The 19,898-nt window shown below is 42.9% G+C and overlaps 1 protein-coding gene across 5 annotated transcripts in view; it reads left to right on the top strand.

Annotated features, from left to right (window-relative positions):
- LOC122563959 (CLUH binding protein of NUMT mRNA a) overlaps window positions 1–8,745 on the top strand; it is a 119,740-nt gene extending 110,995 nt beyond the window's left edge. For all 5 annotated transcript variants that reach the window (XM_043718310.2, XM_043718311.2, XM_087977290.1 and 2 more), the window contains exons 24-26: window positions 2,145–2,279; window positions 5,164–5,237; window positions 6,903–8,745. In XM_043718310.2, the coding sequence (XP_043574245.1) occupies window positions 2,145–2,279; window positions 5,164–5,237; window positions 6,903–7,074 (381 nt within the window). In that variant the 3' untranslated portion in view covers window positions 7,075–8,745. The remainder of the gene's footprint in view (window positions 1–2,144; window positions 2,280–5,163; window positions 5,238–6,902) is intronic.
- Window positions 8,746–19,898: the final 11,153 nt, after the last annotated feature.

The following is a 19,898-nucleotide window of genomic DNA, read 5'->3' as shown; positions in this document are numbered from 1 at the left end:
ACAGTGATAAACGGAATGAAATTGTCTACAGCCAGTAGAACAAGAAATTGAGGAAGGTGGCTAATGTTTTGAAATCCGTGTGAAGGGAATTGAAGAATTAACTCCCTGCCTGTTCACATTTAATGTATTTGTGGAACTAATTAAATGTGAAAAGGTTTGGATGTATTTGCATATGAAACGCAGGTTAACTGAGGTGCAGTAAATTGTATAACCAATTTTTTTGACAGATGAAATGCTGTGAATTGTTTAAAACAAAAGGGTGTGGTACTGTTGAATTGTGTGCTAAGCTTGTTAAAAACTGGAAATATTGTACGGATCAGCAAATCCTGATTTTTGAGCCTTTCCTACCTGAGCTTGTGAAATGTCTTAAAAATACAGTAATGGAGCCTTCATCAATTGCTCAGCTTTGAGAAGGGCCAAGGGTTTGAGAAATGTGAATAATACTTTTTTTAAAAATCTCCTAATGACTCGATCTGCTGTCATCTGCATGGTGTTTTATTTCTGATACAAACAAAACAATGCTTAATCTGCAATTGAAGTTGTGTGCCAGCATTGGGATGTGTCTCACAGTATCATGAAAGCTGCTCTTCCTCTCACACCCTCTCGTTCTCTCTGACACACACAGGCACAGGTACACCCAGCTACATGCTGCTCCAAGTGGGAAACCTTTTTTATTTCAAGAATGGCAGAATAAGCTGCAGTTGTAATTTCAGTGGCTTTTATGGCAGAGTGCTCCCTTTTGTCATGTTAATTTTGAATGCAGGCATGATCTATTTTTAAAAACGCATGCATCTTCAGGGTGTCTACCGAGATGTATTTGAGTCAGTCACAGGTCCTAATGAGTATTGTCACCTCCTGTTAGCTATTCATGGGGTGGGCTGGCAGTTCCAAGTTGAGGAAGAATCACAGAGGTTTTCCTGTCATCTCAGCTGGAGAGCCCATCAGACGCTAAAAAGGAATGGGAATGAATGAACACGAGGAATAATGAGTGTGGTGGGAGAGAGCTTTCAGTGGCTGAGTCGGTTTGCCTACTGCTCTGGCTGACTTGAGAGATTTCTGTTTGTCAGTAACATACGTCCTGAGCAGAAAGTCTCGAGGAGCCTATCAGCACCTTGTGCTGCCCGGCCAAGAGGTGGCAATGTCTCAGTAGGAGTTAGTACGCCTTGGTGTGGGCAAGGATGTAAAATAATAAAAGGAAATTGCATTTGTATACTGCCTTTCATGATCACAATGACCCAAATACAGTTGCTGTTGTTATGCAGAAATTGAGACGCAGTATTCATAGTCTGATGAAGAGTTGTTGAGAATTGAGCATCCAGAATTAGTCTTTGAGGGTAGTATCTTATGATCTCTTTTTAAACATGACTGGCCAACAGCTTTGAGGGGATGTGGAGGAGAACCATTTGAGGTGTAGGTAATGTAATCAGCACCAGAGCTGTAGTGCTGCCAGAGTACATCACAACGCCATTCCGGTATCTCTGACCAAAAGCAAAGGTAGCTTACGTTTGCTGCTGCACCCCAATTTCACACTGTATCTGCTCAAATTAAAATGAAAAAGAACTTGTTTATCAGGCTGTTGAAAATATTGCACAAGACAGACCGTTCAAGTAATTTATTTAATCTGTGTGCTAGATGCAGTATCACTTTAAGACAAGTGGGACTGTTTCCGTTGCCTGATCCTTAAGGGTCCTCTTTAATTATCGAATATATGACCAGGCTAATATGGGTATGAAGAGATGCAATTATTTTCACCAGAATTCATTCTGCTAATTCTTCAATTGAAATTGAGATAAAACCTGGGAGAATGCTAATTTATTTTGTTCCCAAAGTTGCACATTGAAAATTTGTCAAACTATATTAATTCTCTACAACAATGTCAGGTTCATCTTGAGAAATGTCTTGTGCTGGTCCCTTGTGTATGTGCATCTTAAAAATAGTGATAAATTTACCTTATTTCCCAATCCATTTAGTCTCCTTAAGCCAAGCACTGATTGTTGAGCTGTCTGACTTATGACTTGGTCCCAGATTGAGAGTCTGTCTGCTGGGTCATGGCTTTTAACTCTTCCTTACACCAGGTGAAATAGGTCATATTATTGAAGTCCTGCAAATTTACTCACTCTTTCCTTTCTCATCTACCTTTGCAGCTGGGTGAGAATCACGAAAAGACTAAAGAAAGCTCTGAGTATTTGAAGTATCTTACACAACAAGCTGTTGCCCTCCAACGTACCATGAATGAGATTTACAAGAATGGATCCAATGCCAGCATTCTCCCACTCAAGGTATGTCAAACGCCAATCGGTAAGATTGACTCTGAGGGGAGAGGAGGACAGACTGAGCTTTGTGTGTGTGTGTAATAAGGAAGGCAAATTTCCAATCCTTTTTTCTTAGTAATGGAAGTTGCACAGCGTCTGTTTCTGGAGCACTGCTCTTGTTCAAAGCTCTATTTCACAATTAATGCTGAAGATTTTAATTCTGGGATTATACCTGATTAAAGTTGGAATATCATTAGTGACTACTGAAGTGGATTCTTACATTATTTTACATTTTAGATCTTGAGTGTTATGGTGTAGATCATGGCTGCACTGACTTTTAAAACGAGCGTAATTACCTAATACCAATCTCCTTCATTATCCAAATATGAATTCCATGCCCTCTTGAATGCCTCAATTGATCCTGCCTCCACCACAGTGTTCCATATTCTAACTACTTGTTAAATGAAAATGTTTTTTTTCCTCTTATCATCCTTCCTCCTTCTGCAAAACACTTTAAATCTATACCTTCTCATTCTTGTTAATTTTACGAGGGGTACCAGTTTCTCCCTATCTATTCCATCCAGCCTGCTCAGGATTTTGAAAACCTCCTACCATCTCTTCCCTCAGCCACATTCTCTCCAAGGAGAACAGTCCCGACTTTTTCAAACTATCCATAATTGACATTTCTCCTCCCAGAAGCCATTCTTTTAAACAGGCGGAACTAATTTTAAATCCCTCTACAAACAGAAAGCAAGTGAAGAGGAAAAGCCAGGCTTTGGGTTGCTATCCAAGTCGAGGTGTTGGCCCCAGCCTTAGTCTGACCACCCGTGCTCTCACTCGCTGAATGTGGTGCATTGCAGAAGGAAGCCTCAAAATTGGTTGGGATGTTTGTGCACAGTGTCCCACCTACTTCCAGACGTGTGTCATAACATGTTGAAACTGGTTGATTAAAAATAACGCATGATTTGTAATAAAACTGTAAACCGGCAATCTCTTTGGGAGCTAACTATCCATTCACAAAAAAAATGTTTTTGAGAGGCACCTTGTTTATGTCTCATTTACTTTAGCAAGGATAGAAATTTTACTGATGGCATGAATTATTACAAACCATTTTTTCTAGCATTTTTTAAAAAAGAAAAGTCCCTTGTAAAACAGTTCCCATGGTTATTGGTAACCATCCTGTATCTCACCCCATAGACTGTTCTTCATGCCAGGTCAGCCAGGTGAGAGGACAGAGAGGGTCACATTGATTCTGTGTATGCCCCCAGCTGGGGAACATACTGCTTTCCAGGAGTTGGTATCAGAATAGATAACTATCTTGGGTTTTTTTTATTCCCCTCCTCTTCTCCCATCTGGCCCAAAGATAGTGGGGGAGGGAGTGATTCCAGGGAGTTCTATTCAATCACTGTGTAACTGAGACCAACCAACTCAGCAGATGCCCAGGGTTTGAATCTTGGTCCCTTCGAAGGTGTTTGACTTAATTCTAGCCAGATTCTTGCACTGAGTGATGGAGCTATCTGTCTTGGACACATTCACTTATGAATAATTCTCTGGAGATGAAAAGGATTTTCATGCTGTTCATTACAGAAAACAGTGTTTTGTTCTACAAATTCTAAATCAACAGCATATTCACCGACTGGACGTGGGTGTCACTGGCATTTATTGCCCACCCCTAGTTGAACTGAGTAGTTGCCAAGTCATTTCTGGGGGCAGTTGAGAGTCAACCACATTAGTGAACCAAGTGGGTTTTTCTTGACAATTGACAATGGATTCAGTCATCAGTAGAATTGTAATTCCAGATTATTATTGAATGCAAATTCCACCGTCTGCCATGGCGGATTCAAACCCAGGACCCCAGAGATGAGCTGAGTTTCTGGATTAATAGTCTAATGATAATACCACTATGTCATCACCTCCCATGTATCCAGACTAGAACTGCTTGTCACAGAGCCTTTAATAGAGAAGGCCCCAATATGTTAGTTTCCAACTCTTAACTCCCTCAAGTATTGTGTTATTGTGGTTTTTAGGCACTGTCCTAATAGACTTTGAAAGCACAGACTGCATCACAAGGGAAGTTTCTGTTCTATGTTCACATGACAAGCTGGAAAACATGAACTACCAGAGCAGAGCTTGACATTTGATTCCCTTGGTAGGATTACTGTCTTCCTTGTAAACACTCTAACTAGAGTCTCTGAAGCCTAAAGGATGGATAAACGCTTACAGCAAAGATTAAAATAAAATTCTCTGGCTCTTCACTGACCTATTGTTGTGATAAATTAGCCTTTGACACATGCCCCCTCCCACCTATTTTCTATTTATTTCCTCCTCTGTGATTTCATAAACGGGACCTATTTCCTGGTCCATATTTAAAACTGGTGTTTCTCCTGCTGCTCTGAGTAAATTGCCAAATGTACAGTCTCGCTTTGAATCCTTCTTTGTTTAATCGTAAAGCTTTATATAAACTTACCAAGTGAATTGTTTTTAGATTTTGATAACTGACAGCCATGGAGAGGGTCTAAAAGGGTATGCTTTCTAATTGTAGCCCGGTCTATATTTCTCTTTGTCTGAGCAAAATTGACCACATGCCTCTCATTGAGGTGTCTGGCTGCTGGAAGTTACCATGGCAGTACCAGATTTTCTGTTTATCCCCCTCTGCCTGTTTGGACGGTTACCAGAGGCCAGATATTAACAGTTTCCACCTGGGGAAACCCAGGTGTGACTGTCAGAAATGTGGCTCCTTGCCAAATTGTCTTGTCTTTCAATGGGATCTACTGTCATTTTTAAACCTGGTCCTCCAAGGGAATATTTTTAGAGTGTCTGGAATCAAAATCTTGAGCACTTAATTCAGTTGATGAAGGCTGTATGAAAAGAAATGTCCTGAATAAAACTCACCTTGCTTTCTTTTCAACAGTTCACAGCTCCCTCCATGGCGACTGTATTAGAACAGCTCAATGTTATCAATGGCATTCTCTTCATTCCCCTCAGGTAAGGAACTAACCTTTTGTATTCTTCTTGCTAGCCACAAGTCATACTGAATGAACATTCGAGCATCTTTGTTGAGCCCTGATTTTTAAGGGCATGGAAATGTAATGCACCAAAGTGGAACACAAAACTACCCTATTCATCATCATGTGTATGCTCAGCATGACTTTCACTGGCAATTTTGGCAATACTGCTAACTGCTAATAACAGATGTATTGGTAAATGTTGTGTTGGATCTTAAGTGCTAAGCAGATTCATTGTTTAGTGCAAGAGATCCCTTTTGACACATATTTGAGAATTTGCCGCCATTCATTTTTCCTCAGTGGGTCGTTTGATTTTCCAAGCTCGTTGTGTTTGATGAGACTATGGTTAAGAATTTGCCGCCATTCATTTTTCCTCAGTGGGTCGTTTGATTTTCCAAGCTCGTTGTGTTTGATGAGACTATGGTTGAGAATTTGCCGCCATTCATTTTTCCTCAGTGGGTCGTTTGATTTTCCAAGCTCGTTGTGTTTGATGAGACTATGGCTGATCTGTGACCTAACTCCATATTCCTGCCATTGCCCATCCCCACCTACCCCAAACTGTGGTTTTCTTTTCAAGCAAAGGTGTTGCAGATTTGAAATTTAGCAATTGATCTGCTTGTGGAAGACGGTTTCAAACTTTCGAAATGTTTTTAGTTTCACTCCAGAAAGGCCTTGCTCCAGTTTTTTCAACCATGTTCCCTTATCCCCTTCCTGGAAGAATACAGTTGAAAAAGCCAAATTATCTGACCTTTTTATGATATTGAACATTTCTATCAAATCACCTCTTAGCCACAAACCCATCAGGAGGGCAGTACAGCTTGAAACAAGGCCTCTGGGTGAGCAGTTTGAGGATTTTTCTTTTTGATAGCCAACTTGCTTAATGTCCTTGAGACATTTTGACGACTACTTTCCAGGTGCACCTTGATGAGCTATTTGGCCATGAGAGGAATCACAAATGAGCCCCATCCTGTCCTCACCCTGTATCACGCATCTAACTCGAGCAGGTAGCAACTCATAGTAGTCTGGAAGGAGGAATTCTGATAGTACTTCCTGTTTCTAATGTGGAACATCTGTTTGCATCTGCTTGGCTCAGTTACCATGATCAGAGCACGTGTGAAGTGCCTAAGGTTGGGATGTCAAGGTCATAGTTTTAGGGTAAGGAATGGCAGATTTAAGACAGAGATAAAGATAAATTACTTTTCTCACAAAGGGTTGTGAATCTATGGAAATCAGTACCCCAGAATATGGTGGATGCTGGGCCACTGAGTAAATATAAGGAGAGAGATTTTTAAATAGTAACAGGTTGAAGGGCAGGAAAGAGGAGTGAGGCCGAGAGGAGATCAGCCATGATTCTATTAAATGGTGGAATAGATTTGAGGGGCTGATTGGCCTATGCCTCCTTATGGTGTTATGTTTTATGTTTAAATTCTCCCATTTTTCCAACAGCAGTATTGCCTGATGCTACCAATATGAAGGGAATTAAAGCATTACAGCAGTGTAGAAGCAAGCTGAAGCTTGGATTATACCCAGTTTATAGAGGGCATTCTTATAACTGATAAGCAATCATTGAAATGCTTGAGTTCACCAACTCGCACCTCTGATGACTCTGCTAGCAAGTGTCTTACTGATACTTTTCATTCAACAGCCAAAAAGACTTGGAGAATCTGAAGGCTGAGGTCCAGCGTCGTCAGCAATTACAGGAAGCAGGGAAGGGTGCGGAGCAAGAGGATACCAGAGACGTGAAGGTGACTGACCCTGTTCACGGGGTGAAGACCCAAACTTCTGTCGAGTCGTCCACAGAACAGACATCAGCGTAAATGCCTGTTTCTTCAGAAGTTTCCAGGAACTGTTGCCTGTTTAAACCTGGGCAGGTTTTTCAGGCTGTCGGAGACTTGTTGCAATAAACTTTATCTCTTGCGCGCGCACAGAAAGAAATGCACTGGGACATAGAAATGTGTTGCATTTACCGTTCTTTTTTTTTAAAAGACAATAAGAATATCCTGCCGTTAGCAGATCTGAATAAAATCAAAGCCTTAGCAGTGGCATTGACTGCACAATGTGTTTTTTAAAAAACTATTAAAAAAAAGACTAGATGGTTAAAAACAGTCACTTGTAAAGTTAAACAACTCAGCTTGTACAGTCAGTAAAAAAAATCAACTGTTTGTAAAGTACATGTGTAATAGTTGAAAACAAACTGTACAGATGACAAATTCCAAATGAATGAATTTTAAAATACTTAAAATACTCAGGTCATTATACACTGTATGAGGGCACCAACCGAAAAAAAAATTACAACTTTGATGTTCAGAGCTAATAATTTCAATTTTGAAGCTAACTATAATAGCTATTTGCCCTAATCAACACATATTAAATTTAGCTACAAGTCAGTCGCTAGTTAAGTGATGAAACCTGTACACCATTGTGAAGATGTACAGTTACAACTCTGACTTGAGTTTTCGTGTCAATTCCTAATTCAATCACTCTTTTAAAAACTGGTGACTTTCCCTCACAAAAGCTGTCAAATATTTGGAATTTGTGTGTTTGCCATTGGTGACAGGAATTGTCTGTTCTTAAACATGTTCATTTCCCAGTTCTTTTCAAATTAGAATGGGAAATGCCTTTAAGCCGATGTGGAATAAGTGGAGGAAACGTGTACTTGGATTTTTCTTTTCCCTCTGTGAGCAGTGGTGTGACACGTTTCAGAGATAAAGCCGAAGGAAGGTGGGAGTTTTACTGCATTTAAAGCACGTGCGTTGAAGCCACTTGTATTTAAAGTGCTGGTATTGCACAGTGCACTCATGGCAAAACCTTTTTTGTTCCGGTGGATGACTGTGACCAAGAGAGATGATGAAAGCCATTTTTTAAAAAACTAATAACCTGTAAGCTGTATATGTATGTTGTGGTACTGATGAGACAAAAAGATACATTTATGAAATGAGTGCTATATAGTATATTCTTGAATCGTATAATCGTATTTCATGTGATGCGATAATGGAATCATCACAGTAAGTTCCTCCCGTTAAGAATCTGTAATAAATGTTGGAGTAAGTTGATTTTCCTTTTACCTGGGTATCCTCTGTGATTGTCCATTGCTTCCTGCCTGGGTGTCCGTGTGGACATATCTGATTAGTTCAAAATCATTTTAATTGCTGCACTATTTCCCACCTTCCTCCCCCACCCCCCAAGAATTTAACATTATGCTAATAGCTTTTGAATATATCTTACACACTGATGTTGCCTGGAGGTTGGGGTGGTTGTGAGAGTATATGGCAATTTTGGGTATCGGGGGGGGGAGGGGAGGAGAGGAGAGGAAAACAGGAGAATGCAAGGCAGTGTCTTAGTTGCAAAACAGCTTGTTCTTAAATTATTTGAATTGACTACCAAGTGTTCAATAAAAGACGAACAAGACAATACTTATGTACCTCCAAGAATTTTTTCCCCTCACATTCCAATAAAGATGGATAATGCTAATGAATTTTTAAAAATTGTTTTAAAAATATTTTGGTATTTATTTTGTTGACAATGATATAAAAGCTTAGCCTATGTTTTAATGCTTCTTAATTCCTTTTAATTCTCAGAGTGATTCTGGTTCATATTAGGAAACAAGAAGCTATGTTAATGCAAATAAATCCAAAACAATAAGCTCTTTAACTGATCTTCACAATCCTGTCTTCAGTTTAGACATTAGTTCCGTCAGTTCTGTCCGCCTGACAGCCTTTCTTTTTACACCCCCCTCCAGCCACCATTGCTAGCCGGCTGGTCATACAGCCTCTTGAGAGGCAGGTTCACAATTAAAAGCTGCTGGGGACATGATCGGTGCTTGGGAAATAGTTTCCCCACAGGCAGTCAGCTCCTTTTTGAAAGGGATGGAGGAGAAAGGAGGTAGAAACCTAGGAAAAATCTATTTTGTTGGCTTTAATTCCACAGCCAAGAGAGTGGATATTTGACTTTGCAATTGGATCTCCTCTCAGTAAATCATACTTTGTGAATTGCCTTTATTTTCTCCCCGTCTGTTTCCTTCTCTCTCTCTCTCTCTCTCTCTCTCTTCACTCCCTCACTACTCTTTGTTCTCTTCTCCTATCCACTGTATCCCAATATATTTCTACAGGAAAATACATTAGCATGGCACAAACTGACATTGTCATATCTGTTATGTTTTGCCAGCGCTTTCTGATTTTTTTTAATTTCAGATGCCTCATTTGTTATCTTGATTATGTTTCTAAAAACACAATTACAAGAAGCTGGATGCTGTATTTTTTTTAAAAAAATGTATCAATGAAAATATTCTTTGGCCATTCATTTATTCCTTTTACAGCTGATCTGGTCATTGAGTTGACGCCAAGTGCTGTTCTATTATTTCATGTATCTAGAGCATTGTGTGCCCTCACCTGTGTGTGGGTGAGGGGCAGAGATGTTTAATCCCTGTGCTTCCGAAACAGGTAATCTATGAAATAAGTACCTCAACCCTCCAGATTATCACTTGTTAAAACTGTATTACCTGTCTGAGCTCCATCCTTTTGAGATTCCACCCAGTGTTTATCCCTTCATGGATGTGAGTATTATTGGCAAGACCATCCCTAATTATCTTGCATAATGCAGCTTGCTAGGACATTTCTGAGGGCAGTTAAGATTCGGTCACGTTGCTATGGGTCTGGAGTCACATGTAGGCCAGATCAGGTAAGGATGGCCGATTTCCTTCCCTAAAATGGGCATTAGTAAACTAAGGTTTTTACAGCAATTGATAGTTGCCATTACTGAAAGTAACTTTATATTCCAGATTATTTTATTAACTGTTCGATTTTGAATTGACTCATTCATTTGGTTGCCCTGTTTTGTTTCAGTTTGAGATTTCTCCAGCTTAGTTTTTGTACACATTTCGTGCCTGTTTGTTGGTTTCCTACAGATTGAAGGCTGTTTTATTCTCTCAGTCCATATAACCTTAGGCCAGGTCTCAATAATTAACTTTAATTATTGCAGGTTGCCTACATAAATTGAGAAACTTAGGTTAACCACTGTGACTCTTGTCAATTTAGATGGTGAAAAATTACACTGCAACACTTTGCACCAGCTGAACCCCTGCCTGGATGTAATTACAATTAAAAGTAAAAATTAAGAGAGAAAATAAGATGGTGTGCAGAACAATCAGTAATTTACACAGTACTTAAAAGTATGTTAACTTATTCAGTGCTTAACTTGAAATGACATGGGCTCTGGATAGAAAAACAGTATTCCTGGGTAGAACTCTATCGGGCTCTTACTGACATGACCTACGGTGAGCTTTTATTTTTGTGGTCGAATACTACAGCCCATCACTATCACAGGAGCATCTTGCTGCATCTTTTCTGCATTTGCCTAGTGGTGAGATGGGTTTCCCACTGGGCAGCAGCAAATTGGAAATAAGCGAGACTGTAGGTTGTTAAACACTTACAATCCGCCTCATTAATATTCTGCTTTCTATTTTCCCTAACACACCAAACAAACTGCATATCGAAAATAGTTGACATGGAAGTCAGACCGTCGCTTGCTCTAAACAGCTTCTATGTTGGACACTAGGTACCAACATCTCCCAGGAAGATCCGTAGGCACTGGCCCCACACACTTGCATCCCTGGACACTGGCATCTCTGACTTGCAGGGAGGCAGATTCTACAGCTCTGTGCTGTACCCCAGGACTGCAGTGTCTGCACCTTCTGCTCCTCTCAGTGCTATAGCCCAGGGCTACACCTTCTGCCCCTCTGTGCTGTATCCCAGGGCTGCACTGTCTGCACCTTCTGCCCCTCTCAATGCTATAGCCTAGGGCTGCACCTTCTGCCACTCTCAGTGCTATAGCCCACAGCTGCACTGTCTCACATTCTGTCCCTCTGTGCTGTACCCCAGGGCTGCACTGTCTGCGCCTTCTGCCCCTCAGACACGGATAGTGCAGCGCTGGGCAATAGCACTGCCTGTCTCCCAGTGCTGCTGTCTTGTCTCTGAGATAAAGAGTAATGTAGAGCCAGGAATCTAGTCAGCAGCCCTCCCTCAAGTCAGGACAGATGGCATTTGCTTGCTGGATCCTTGCACGGTACATCAAGGGCAGCTGCTGATACTACTCTAGGGGCTTGGACACATTCAGTCATTCGAGGAGGTCCAAGTCAGGATACTCTCTTCATGAAGAGTGAGGAGCTGTATATCAGGCAGCTCACCACGTGGCTTGACTCTGTCCTATTTTGAGCTGTTTTCCTCCTGGCGTGAGCACGGGTCAGGTACTAAGAGATGCTGTTGATGTGGACAAGGAGGTGGCCTGAGTGAGAGTGTTTGCTTGCATGCAAAGGCACACAGAGGTGTTGGGGGTGGGTGATAGCTACCGATGGGAGTGACAGAGCATTACCCTAGATGGGAGGGTGGGTGCAATTAGAGCATCAGAGAGAAAATGTGGCACTTAAATTGGCAGATTGGCATAAGTCTTTGACCTTCTCCCTACAGTGTTGGGCATTCCTGCAGCCTCTGCTGGCAGGGTTTGGTGGCCTGGCCTGTCGGTGGGGGAGGAGGCCATTCTATGTCTTCAGCACCCCATCCAGCAGGACCTCCAGGTCTCAAAATGCCACTGTATCCCTGTCAGCCATGTCTAGAGCAAATACCAGGAGCCAGACAGGGGAGCTCCAGGCTCACTACTTGTCTCATTGAACAAGCTGCTTTTAAAGATGGCAGAAATCTGATGAGTGACAAAGTGCTCTAGGTATGGTGCATGCCCCAGTGGGGATTGAGTTTTGATGTGGGGGTCCCATTGGGGCTGGGTAGGTAATTAATGAGGTGAATTTGAAATGATATTGAAGTGGGAGGTGGTATAGGGCAGGGTGACACTAGGCATACGGACACACCAAATGGCCCTGAGCCATCAGTTGGCCACTTGACACATAAGATGGCTGCCAGATCATAATATGGAGAGAGAGAGAGAGAGCAACAAACACAGGTACTGCCTGGGGCCACCAGAATGCCAGCACAATGAACTCACAACCCAGCTGATTCGTTTAAGGCGGGTGGGGGAAGAGAATAGCTGGAAATGTGTTGCTGGAAAAGCGCAGCAGGTCAGGCAGCATCCAGGAAACAGGAGAATCGACGTTTCGGGCATAAGCCCTTCTTCAGGAATGAGGAAAGTTTGTCCAGCAGGCTAAGATAAAAGGTAGGGAGGAGGGACTTGGGGTAGGGGCGTCAGAAATGTGATAGGTGGAAAGCGGTCAAGGTGAGGGTGATAGGTCAGACTGGGGTGGGGGCGGAGAGGTCGGGAAGAAGATTGCAGGTTAGGAAGGCGGTGCTGAATTCGATGGATTTGACTGAGACAGGGTGGGGGGGAGGGGAAATGAGGAAACTGGTGAAATCCGAGTTCATCCCTTGTGGTTGGAGGGTTCCTAGGCGGAAGATGAGGCGTTCTTCCTCCAACCGTCGTTTTGTTGTGGTCTGACGATGGAGGAGTCCAAAGACCTGCATATCCTTGGTGGAGTGGGAGGGGGAATTGAAATGTTGAGCTACAGGGTGGTTGGGTTGGTTGGTCCGGGTGTCCCAGAGGTGTTCTCTGAAATGCTCCGCAAGTAGCCGGCCTGTCTCCCCAATGTAGAGGAGGCCACATCGGGTGCAGAGGATGCAATAGATGATGTGTGTGGAGGTGCAGGTGAATCTGTGGCGGATATGGAAGTTTCCTTTGGGGCCTTGGAGGGGGGAGGGGGCGCAAGTCTTGCACCTCCTGCGGTTGCAGGGGAAGGTGCCGGGAGTGGAGGTTGGGTTGGTGGGGGGTGTGGATCTGACGAGGGAGTCACGGAGGGAGTGGTCTTTACGGAATGCTGATAGGGGAGGGGAGGGAAATATAAGGGGGAAGAGAATACACGAGTAACGTACATTGCCTGCCACAGTGTCTGGTTCCAGCCAACACCTTTGATAGAAATGCTAACATTTTGATACAGACTCAATACAGAGTGCTAATAGCCAGGGCTGCAGTAATTGTGCTTCTCAGGAAGAGCGATTAGCGCCCATTATTACAGCAATGGACTTCTGCGCAGCCATTGAAGCTGACAATGTCTGCATTGAAACACTCAACAACTGTGCAACAAAGGCTGCGCTGGAACTGGCAATGACTGTATCGAAACTATCAATGATTCTGCAATGATTGCCATAAACAAACCATGTTACAAAGACGATAATCTAAACACTGACCCATTGTATCACAAGATGTATAAAAGTATCTTGACATGTGCTGCGGGTCGAGAGAAGAATCACAGCTGACCATTGTGCTGTTGGTGTGTGTCTCTCTCTCTCTCTCTCTTCCCAGAGCTCGGTATTTCCTTGTACAGTAAACTCTGTCATTGAACCCTGACTCTGACTCCGAGACTGCTGATTTTCCCCATAACAATATGGTGAAAGCTCCTCAAAAACTTAATGCAACTCACGCTTAGCCGAAAAGAAAGATTCAGCTCCTTCAGCATATTTTTAGCACGTGCAGTAGCAAAGTTGAAGAGATCCCAAAAAACACTTAAATGTGAAGGAAGTTTCTAATTTGTTGGAGTTCAAACAATCTCCATAAAATAACTCAACAAAACCAAGTATCAAAATAATTTCCTACCTTGATATGATCCACAAGAGCTTGAAACTATTGATTCCTGCATCATCATGGTCTGCTTATTGTTCACACATACCAGCTGAACTAACTACCTCTGTTTGACAAGAGGTTCATCTATTGACCTTTCAATCAAGTTTCCTTTGTGCTCCCCATCTCCCCCACAACTCCCCTACTCCTGCTGCCCTGCCTGATCACCTAATGGAACTTCTATCAGTGAATTAACTCACTTGTTTTGTATATATTATAGATCAATTTGTTCAGGCATATTACGACATAGCTCCAGAACAAGTGGGACCTGAACCTGGGCCTTCTCGTCTAGAGATAGAGACACTACCCTTGCATCACAAGAGCCCCCATTATTTTGTATTGCGTAGAGTGCGTGCTCCTTTATTAAACCCATTTTCACTGTGCAAAATGAAAGACGAATGTCTGTGGTTACATCAAATAATCCTCCAGTTGTGAAGCATTGCCTCATACTCCACCACTGTCGTATTTCTAGCTTTATACTTAAGGAAATGCTTGGAGCCAAGTTTTCAACTTGTGGTAAGGAATCCTGTCACATAATCAACAAACATAGGAGCTTGGCAATGCTCTCAAGAACTCTTCAGCACTGATTTCTACAACCACCCGAAATGTAATCTGCCTATCCTATTGGTTTGGGTTAAATTATTTTTCTTTGTTGAGGTGAAATGCAATGAACTGAATATAACAATTTGCTTTAAAAGAGTCAGGTCTCTTTCAAGAGCATTGTATACTGTTTTAAAAATCCATTTCTCCCCTCCTCATCCTTAGAATATTGTTTCCTGACTCCTTGAATGTGAAACCCATTATTTTGATGTAAGTTAAGATTTCCTGCAGTTATGCTATTGAACAGTATTGCTATCATCACAGCTGATGTTATTGGAGTCATAGAGGTATACAGCATGTAAACAGACCCTATGGTCCAACTCATTTATGCCAACCAGATATCCTAACCCAATCTAGTCCCATTTGCCAGCACTTGGCCCATATCCCTCTAAACCCTTCCTATTCATATCTCCCAGACCATACAGAACCTCATCATCTCAGGAGATCTCCCACCCACAGCTTCCAACCTCATAGTCCAGGAACCCCGCACTGCTTGGTTCTACCTCCTTCCCAAGATCCACAAGCCTGACCACCCTGGCCGACCCATTGTCTCAGCATGCTCCTGCCCCATTGAACTCATTTCTACCTACCTCGACACTGTCCTATCCCCCCTAATCCAGGAACTCCCCACATACGTTCGAGACACCACCCACATCCTCCACCTCCTCCAAGACTTCCATTTCCCTGGCCACCAACGCCTCATCTTCACCATGGATATCCAATCCCTCTACACCTCCATCCACCATGACCAGGGCCTCCAAACCCTCTGTTTCTTCCTCTCCCGACGTCCCGAACCGTACCCTTCCACCGACATTCATTCGTTTGGCCGAACTGGTCCTCACTCCTAACAATATCTCCTTCGAATCCTCCCACTTCCTCCAGACCAAAGGGGTAGCCATGGGCACCCGTATGGGCCCCAGCTATGCCTGTCTCTTTGTTGGCTACATAGAACAGTCTATCTCCTGTAATTACACCGGTACCATTCCCCACCTCTTCCTCCGCTACATTGATGACTGCATTGGCGTCACCTCGTGCTCCCGCGAGGAGGTTGAGCAATTCATCAACTTCAACACATTCCACCCTGACCTTAAATTTACCCGAAACATCGATTTTGCTGAAGCTCCTCGATGCTGCGTGAATTGCTGTGCTCTTCCAGCACCATTGATCCAGAATCTGGTTTCCAGCATCTGCAGTCATTGTTTTTACCTTAAATTTACCTGGACCATCTCTGACACCTCCCTCCCCTTCCTGGATCTCTCCATTTCCATTAATGAAGACCGACTGGACACCGACATTTTTTACAAACCCATCGACTCCCACAGCTACCTGGGTTACACCTCTTCCCACCCTACCTCCTGCAAAAATGCCATCCTGTATTCCCAATTCCTCCGCCTCCGCCATATCTGCTCCCAGGAGGACCAGTTCCACCACAGAGTACACCAGATGGCCTCTTTCTTTAGAGGCCATAATTTCCCTTCCCATGTGGTTAAAGATGCTCTCCAATGCATCTCGTCCACATCCCGCACCTCCACCCTCAGACCCCACCCCTCCAACCGTAACAAGGACAGAACCCCCCTGCTGCTCACCTTCCACCCTACCAACCTTCGCATAAACCAAATCATCCGCCGACATTTCTGCCACCTCCAAATGGACCCCACCACCAGGGATATATTTCCCTCCCCACCCCTTTCCGCCTTCCGCAAAGACTGTTCCCTCTGTGACTACCTGGTCAGGTCCACGCCCCCCTACAACCCACCCTCCCATCCAGGCACCTTCCCCTGCCACTGCAGGAATTGCAAAACCTGCATCCACACCTCCTCCCTCACCTCCATCCAAGGCCCTAAAGGAGCCTTCCACCTCCAAAGTTTTACCTGCACATCCACCAATATCATTTATTGTATCTGTTGCTCCCGATGTGGTCTCCTCTACATTGGGGAGACTGGACGCCTCCTAGCAGAGTGCTTTAGGGAACATCTCTGGGACACCCGCACCAATCAACCACACCATCCTGTGGCCCAACATTTCAACTCCCCCTCCGACTCTGCTGAAGACATGGAGGTTTTGGGCGTCCTTCACCGCCGCTCCCTCACCACCAGACACCTGGAGGAAGAACACCTCATCTTCCGCCTCAGAACACTTCAACCCCAGGGCATTACTGTGGACTTCAACAGTTTCCTCATTTCCCCTTCCCCCACTTCATCCCAGTTCCAAACTTCCAGCTCAGCACTGTTCCCATGACTTGTCCTACCTGCCTATCTCCTTTTCTACCTATCCACTCCCCCCTCCCCCTTAAACTATCACCTTCATCCCCTCTCCTACTCACCTATTATACTCTATGCTATTTTCTCCACACCCCCACCCTCCTCTCACTTATCTTCCACCCTTCAGGCGCTCTGCCTGTATTCCTGATGAAGGGCTTTTGCCTGAAACGTCGATCTTACTGCTCCTCGGATGCTGTCTGAAATGCTGTGCTTTTCCAGCACCATTCTAATCTAGATTCTGGTTTCCAGCATCTGCAGTCATTGTTTTTACCTATTCATATACCCATCCAAATGGCTTTTAAATATTACAATTATACTACCCTCCACCACTTCCTCTGGCAGCTCATTCCACACACACACACCACCCTCTCCATGAAAATTATGCCCTTTAGGTCCCTTTTAAGTGTTTCCCCTCTCACCCTAAACCTATGCCCTCAAGTTCTGGACTCCCCATCCCCAGGGAAGAGACTTTGCCTATTTATCCTATCCATGCCCCTCATGATTTTATAAACCTCTATAAAGGTCACCCCTCAGCTTCTGACACTCCAGGGAAAACAGCCCCAGCCTGTTCAGCTTCTCTGTATAGTTCAAATCCTCTAATCCTGTCAACATCCATGTAAATCTTTTCTGAGCCCTTTCAAGTTTCACAACATCCTTCGGATAGGAAGGAGACCAGAATTGCATGCAATATTCCAACAGTGACCTAACTAATGTGCTGTACAACTGCAACATGACCTCCCAACTCCTGTACTCAAAACTCTGACCAATAAAGGAAAGCATACCAAATATCTTCTTCATCTAGATCAATTGTTCACACATTGACGAACTGAAAGAGCATGTCTGTTCAATAGTCATGACAGTCAAAAAGGCACATTTTGTCTTAAAACATTTTAGCTCAACTGAGAAAATTTGCTATCTCATGCTGTAATCCGATCTGCTACAAGAGGGTGGCGATGTAAAGTTCCAAAACAAGGTCCCTAACATTGTGATTTCAAATTCTGACATATACTGAAATGGCTTCAAAAAAAAAATCAAAATATCTATAAATGATTAGCATTATACAGATCTGCACATTCTCAGCATTTCCCTCTACCCCGTCTAAGAAAATGTATTCCTCATTGCTCTTTGATCACTTCTTCCTCTGGAAAGGGGGTTAAGGAGGTTGTGTGAGAGGTGGAGGGTATATAAGGGCAGTGTGGTGGCTCAGTAGTTAGCATTGCTGCCTCATAGCAGCAGGGTCCGATTCCAGCCTTGGGGTAACTGTCTCTGTGGAACTTGCACATTCTGTGCTTGTTTGTGTGGGTTTCCTCCCACAATCCAAAGCTGTGCAGGTTAGGGTGGGTTAGCCATGGTAAAAAAAACACTTGGGGTTATGGGGGATGTGGAGGGTGGCAGAGGATCTGAGTGGAATGCTCTTCAGAGGGTTGGGGCAGAATTGATGGGCTTAATGGTCTCTTCATCCAATTTAGGGATTTTATGAGATGCTGTTAATGTAGCAAGCACTAATAACCACTTCTGCATCTCCTGATGTTGCCTGGCTAGCTGCATTCTTCCAGCCTCTTGCTTGTCTACTTTGGATTGCAGCATCTGCAGTTTTTTTTGTCCATCGCTAAGAACGTGCCAAGCACTGGCACCTTGAGGGGGACTGTAATGGCAACAAGCAAATAAAATGCTTTTCATTGCAAATACCCTGGAATTTGTCCTCACAAACTTGAAGTGGCTTCTTCCGTAGTGAGTTCCTATGACCCCAAATAATGGCAACAGTTTTATGAAATCTAGATTCTGCCTTCCGCCCAAAAACACACTCTTAACACGATGTAGCGTTCAGATAACGAAGGCTTAAAAATAAGAAATCTCTGAGAAAGCAAATTTTTTGTAGGGAACTTGGCACCTTCAACACAGGATGGGAGCACAAGTCAAGTCAGTTGGCCTTTCACTTACCAAGGATTATGTGGGATAATTGGCGCTGGAATAGGCCATTCAGCCTAACCAGTTCATTTGGTCTTTATGCCCCATTCAAACCTTATCCTATTTTTCATCCAAATCTCTAATTTATACCCCTCTCTACTCCCTTTTTTCTCATGTTTATCCAGATGCCTCACCCTACAAATGTATCTATTCATTTCAATCATTCCCTGTGACAGCGAGTTCCACATTCTCACTATTTGTTGAGATAAAGACATTTCTTTCTGATTGCTTATTAGATTTTCTGTGACTATTTTAAATTGATGCCATCTTGCTATGCCCTTACCCACAAGAGAAAGTGCTCTCCCCATATCCATCCTGAAAAAAGCTTTCATAAGTCAAGATCAAACTTAGCCTTTTTGTAAAAGAAATAGATCCAGCATGTCAATCATTTCCTGATCCATGGACGTTTTGCTTTCTATTATGCTAAGAAGGTGCAAGGGGTACTGTACCTTTTAAAAAAAAGTTGAAAGCTAGCAAGGACTTAGAGAAGCACACAGAGTGCTGGAGAATTTACATGTAGCTTTTGGTTCAGAACAGCTAGCATTGGCTGGGTTGCTATGAGACAAAAACAAATTCAAATTCAGCCAATCAGATTAAATTATAACCCAAAATACCAATCTCCAATCAAGCTTGAATTTAGTATATTGATCATATTAGAAACCAATGAAACAATCCAATGCTTTGGGGTATAAGACTGGGAAAAATTGAACAGTTGAGAGGAGAACTGACAAGCCACCGACATACACAGACTGCCCGTAGACTACCTCTCAAAGGTACCTTTATCTATCAAGGACCTGTGAAACAGAAATCCCTAAGAAGAAGAAAAGAAGACAGAAGAAGATACAAAAAGAAGATTTGACAGCTGGCTGGTTTTGAACTTCGAATTTTTTTGGAAAATCTTAATCGGAGTTTTATATTGGACTAGTATTGTAGAGGGGAAGGTAAAAGATAGGTTAGAGAAAGGAGTTGTAAATAGTTCTTAGTTAATATTCTATGTTACACTTAAAGAATAAAGTTCTTACATTTTTTTTGTTTTAAATAGTGACTTTTGGATAGTTCTTCCCTCTTGCATTTTAATAGATTACCGCACGAGGTAATTTTTTTTCTTTGTGTTGTTGGTTTAAAATAGCGAGAGGGTGGGGGGGATTATCCCAAGTCATAACAGTTATCATCCTTGTAATTCTTCTCTGCACCCTCTC

This window comes from Chiloscyllium plagiosum, unplaced genomic scaffold, assembly GCF_037043375.1.
Source record: "Chiloscyllium plagiosum isolate Xiang-an unplaced genomic scaffold, Cpla_swu_hap1 HiC_scaffold_31, whole genome shotgun sequence".
NCBI classification, from domain to species: domain Eukaryota; kingdom Metazoa; phylum Chordata; class Chondrichthyes; order Orectolobiformes; family Hemiscylliidae; genus Chiloscyllium; species Chiloscyllium plagiosum.
The sequence above is the reverse complement of the archived record's forward strand: the minus strand, read 5'-3'. Positions and strand labels throughout refer to the sequence as shown.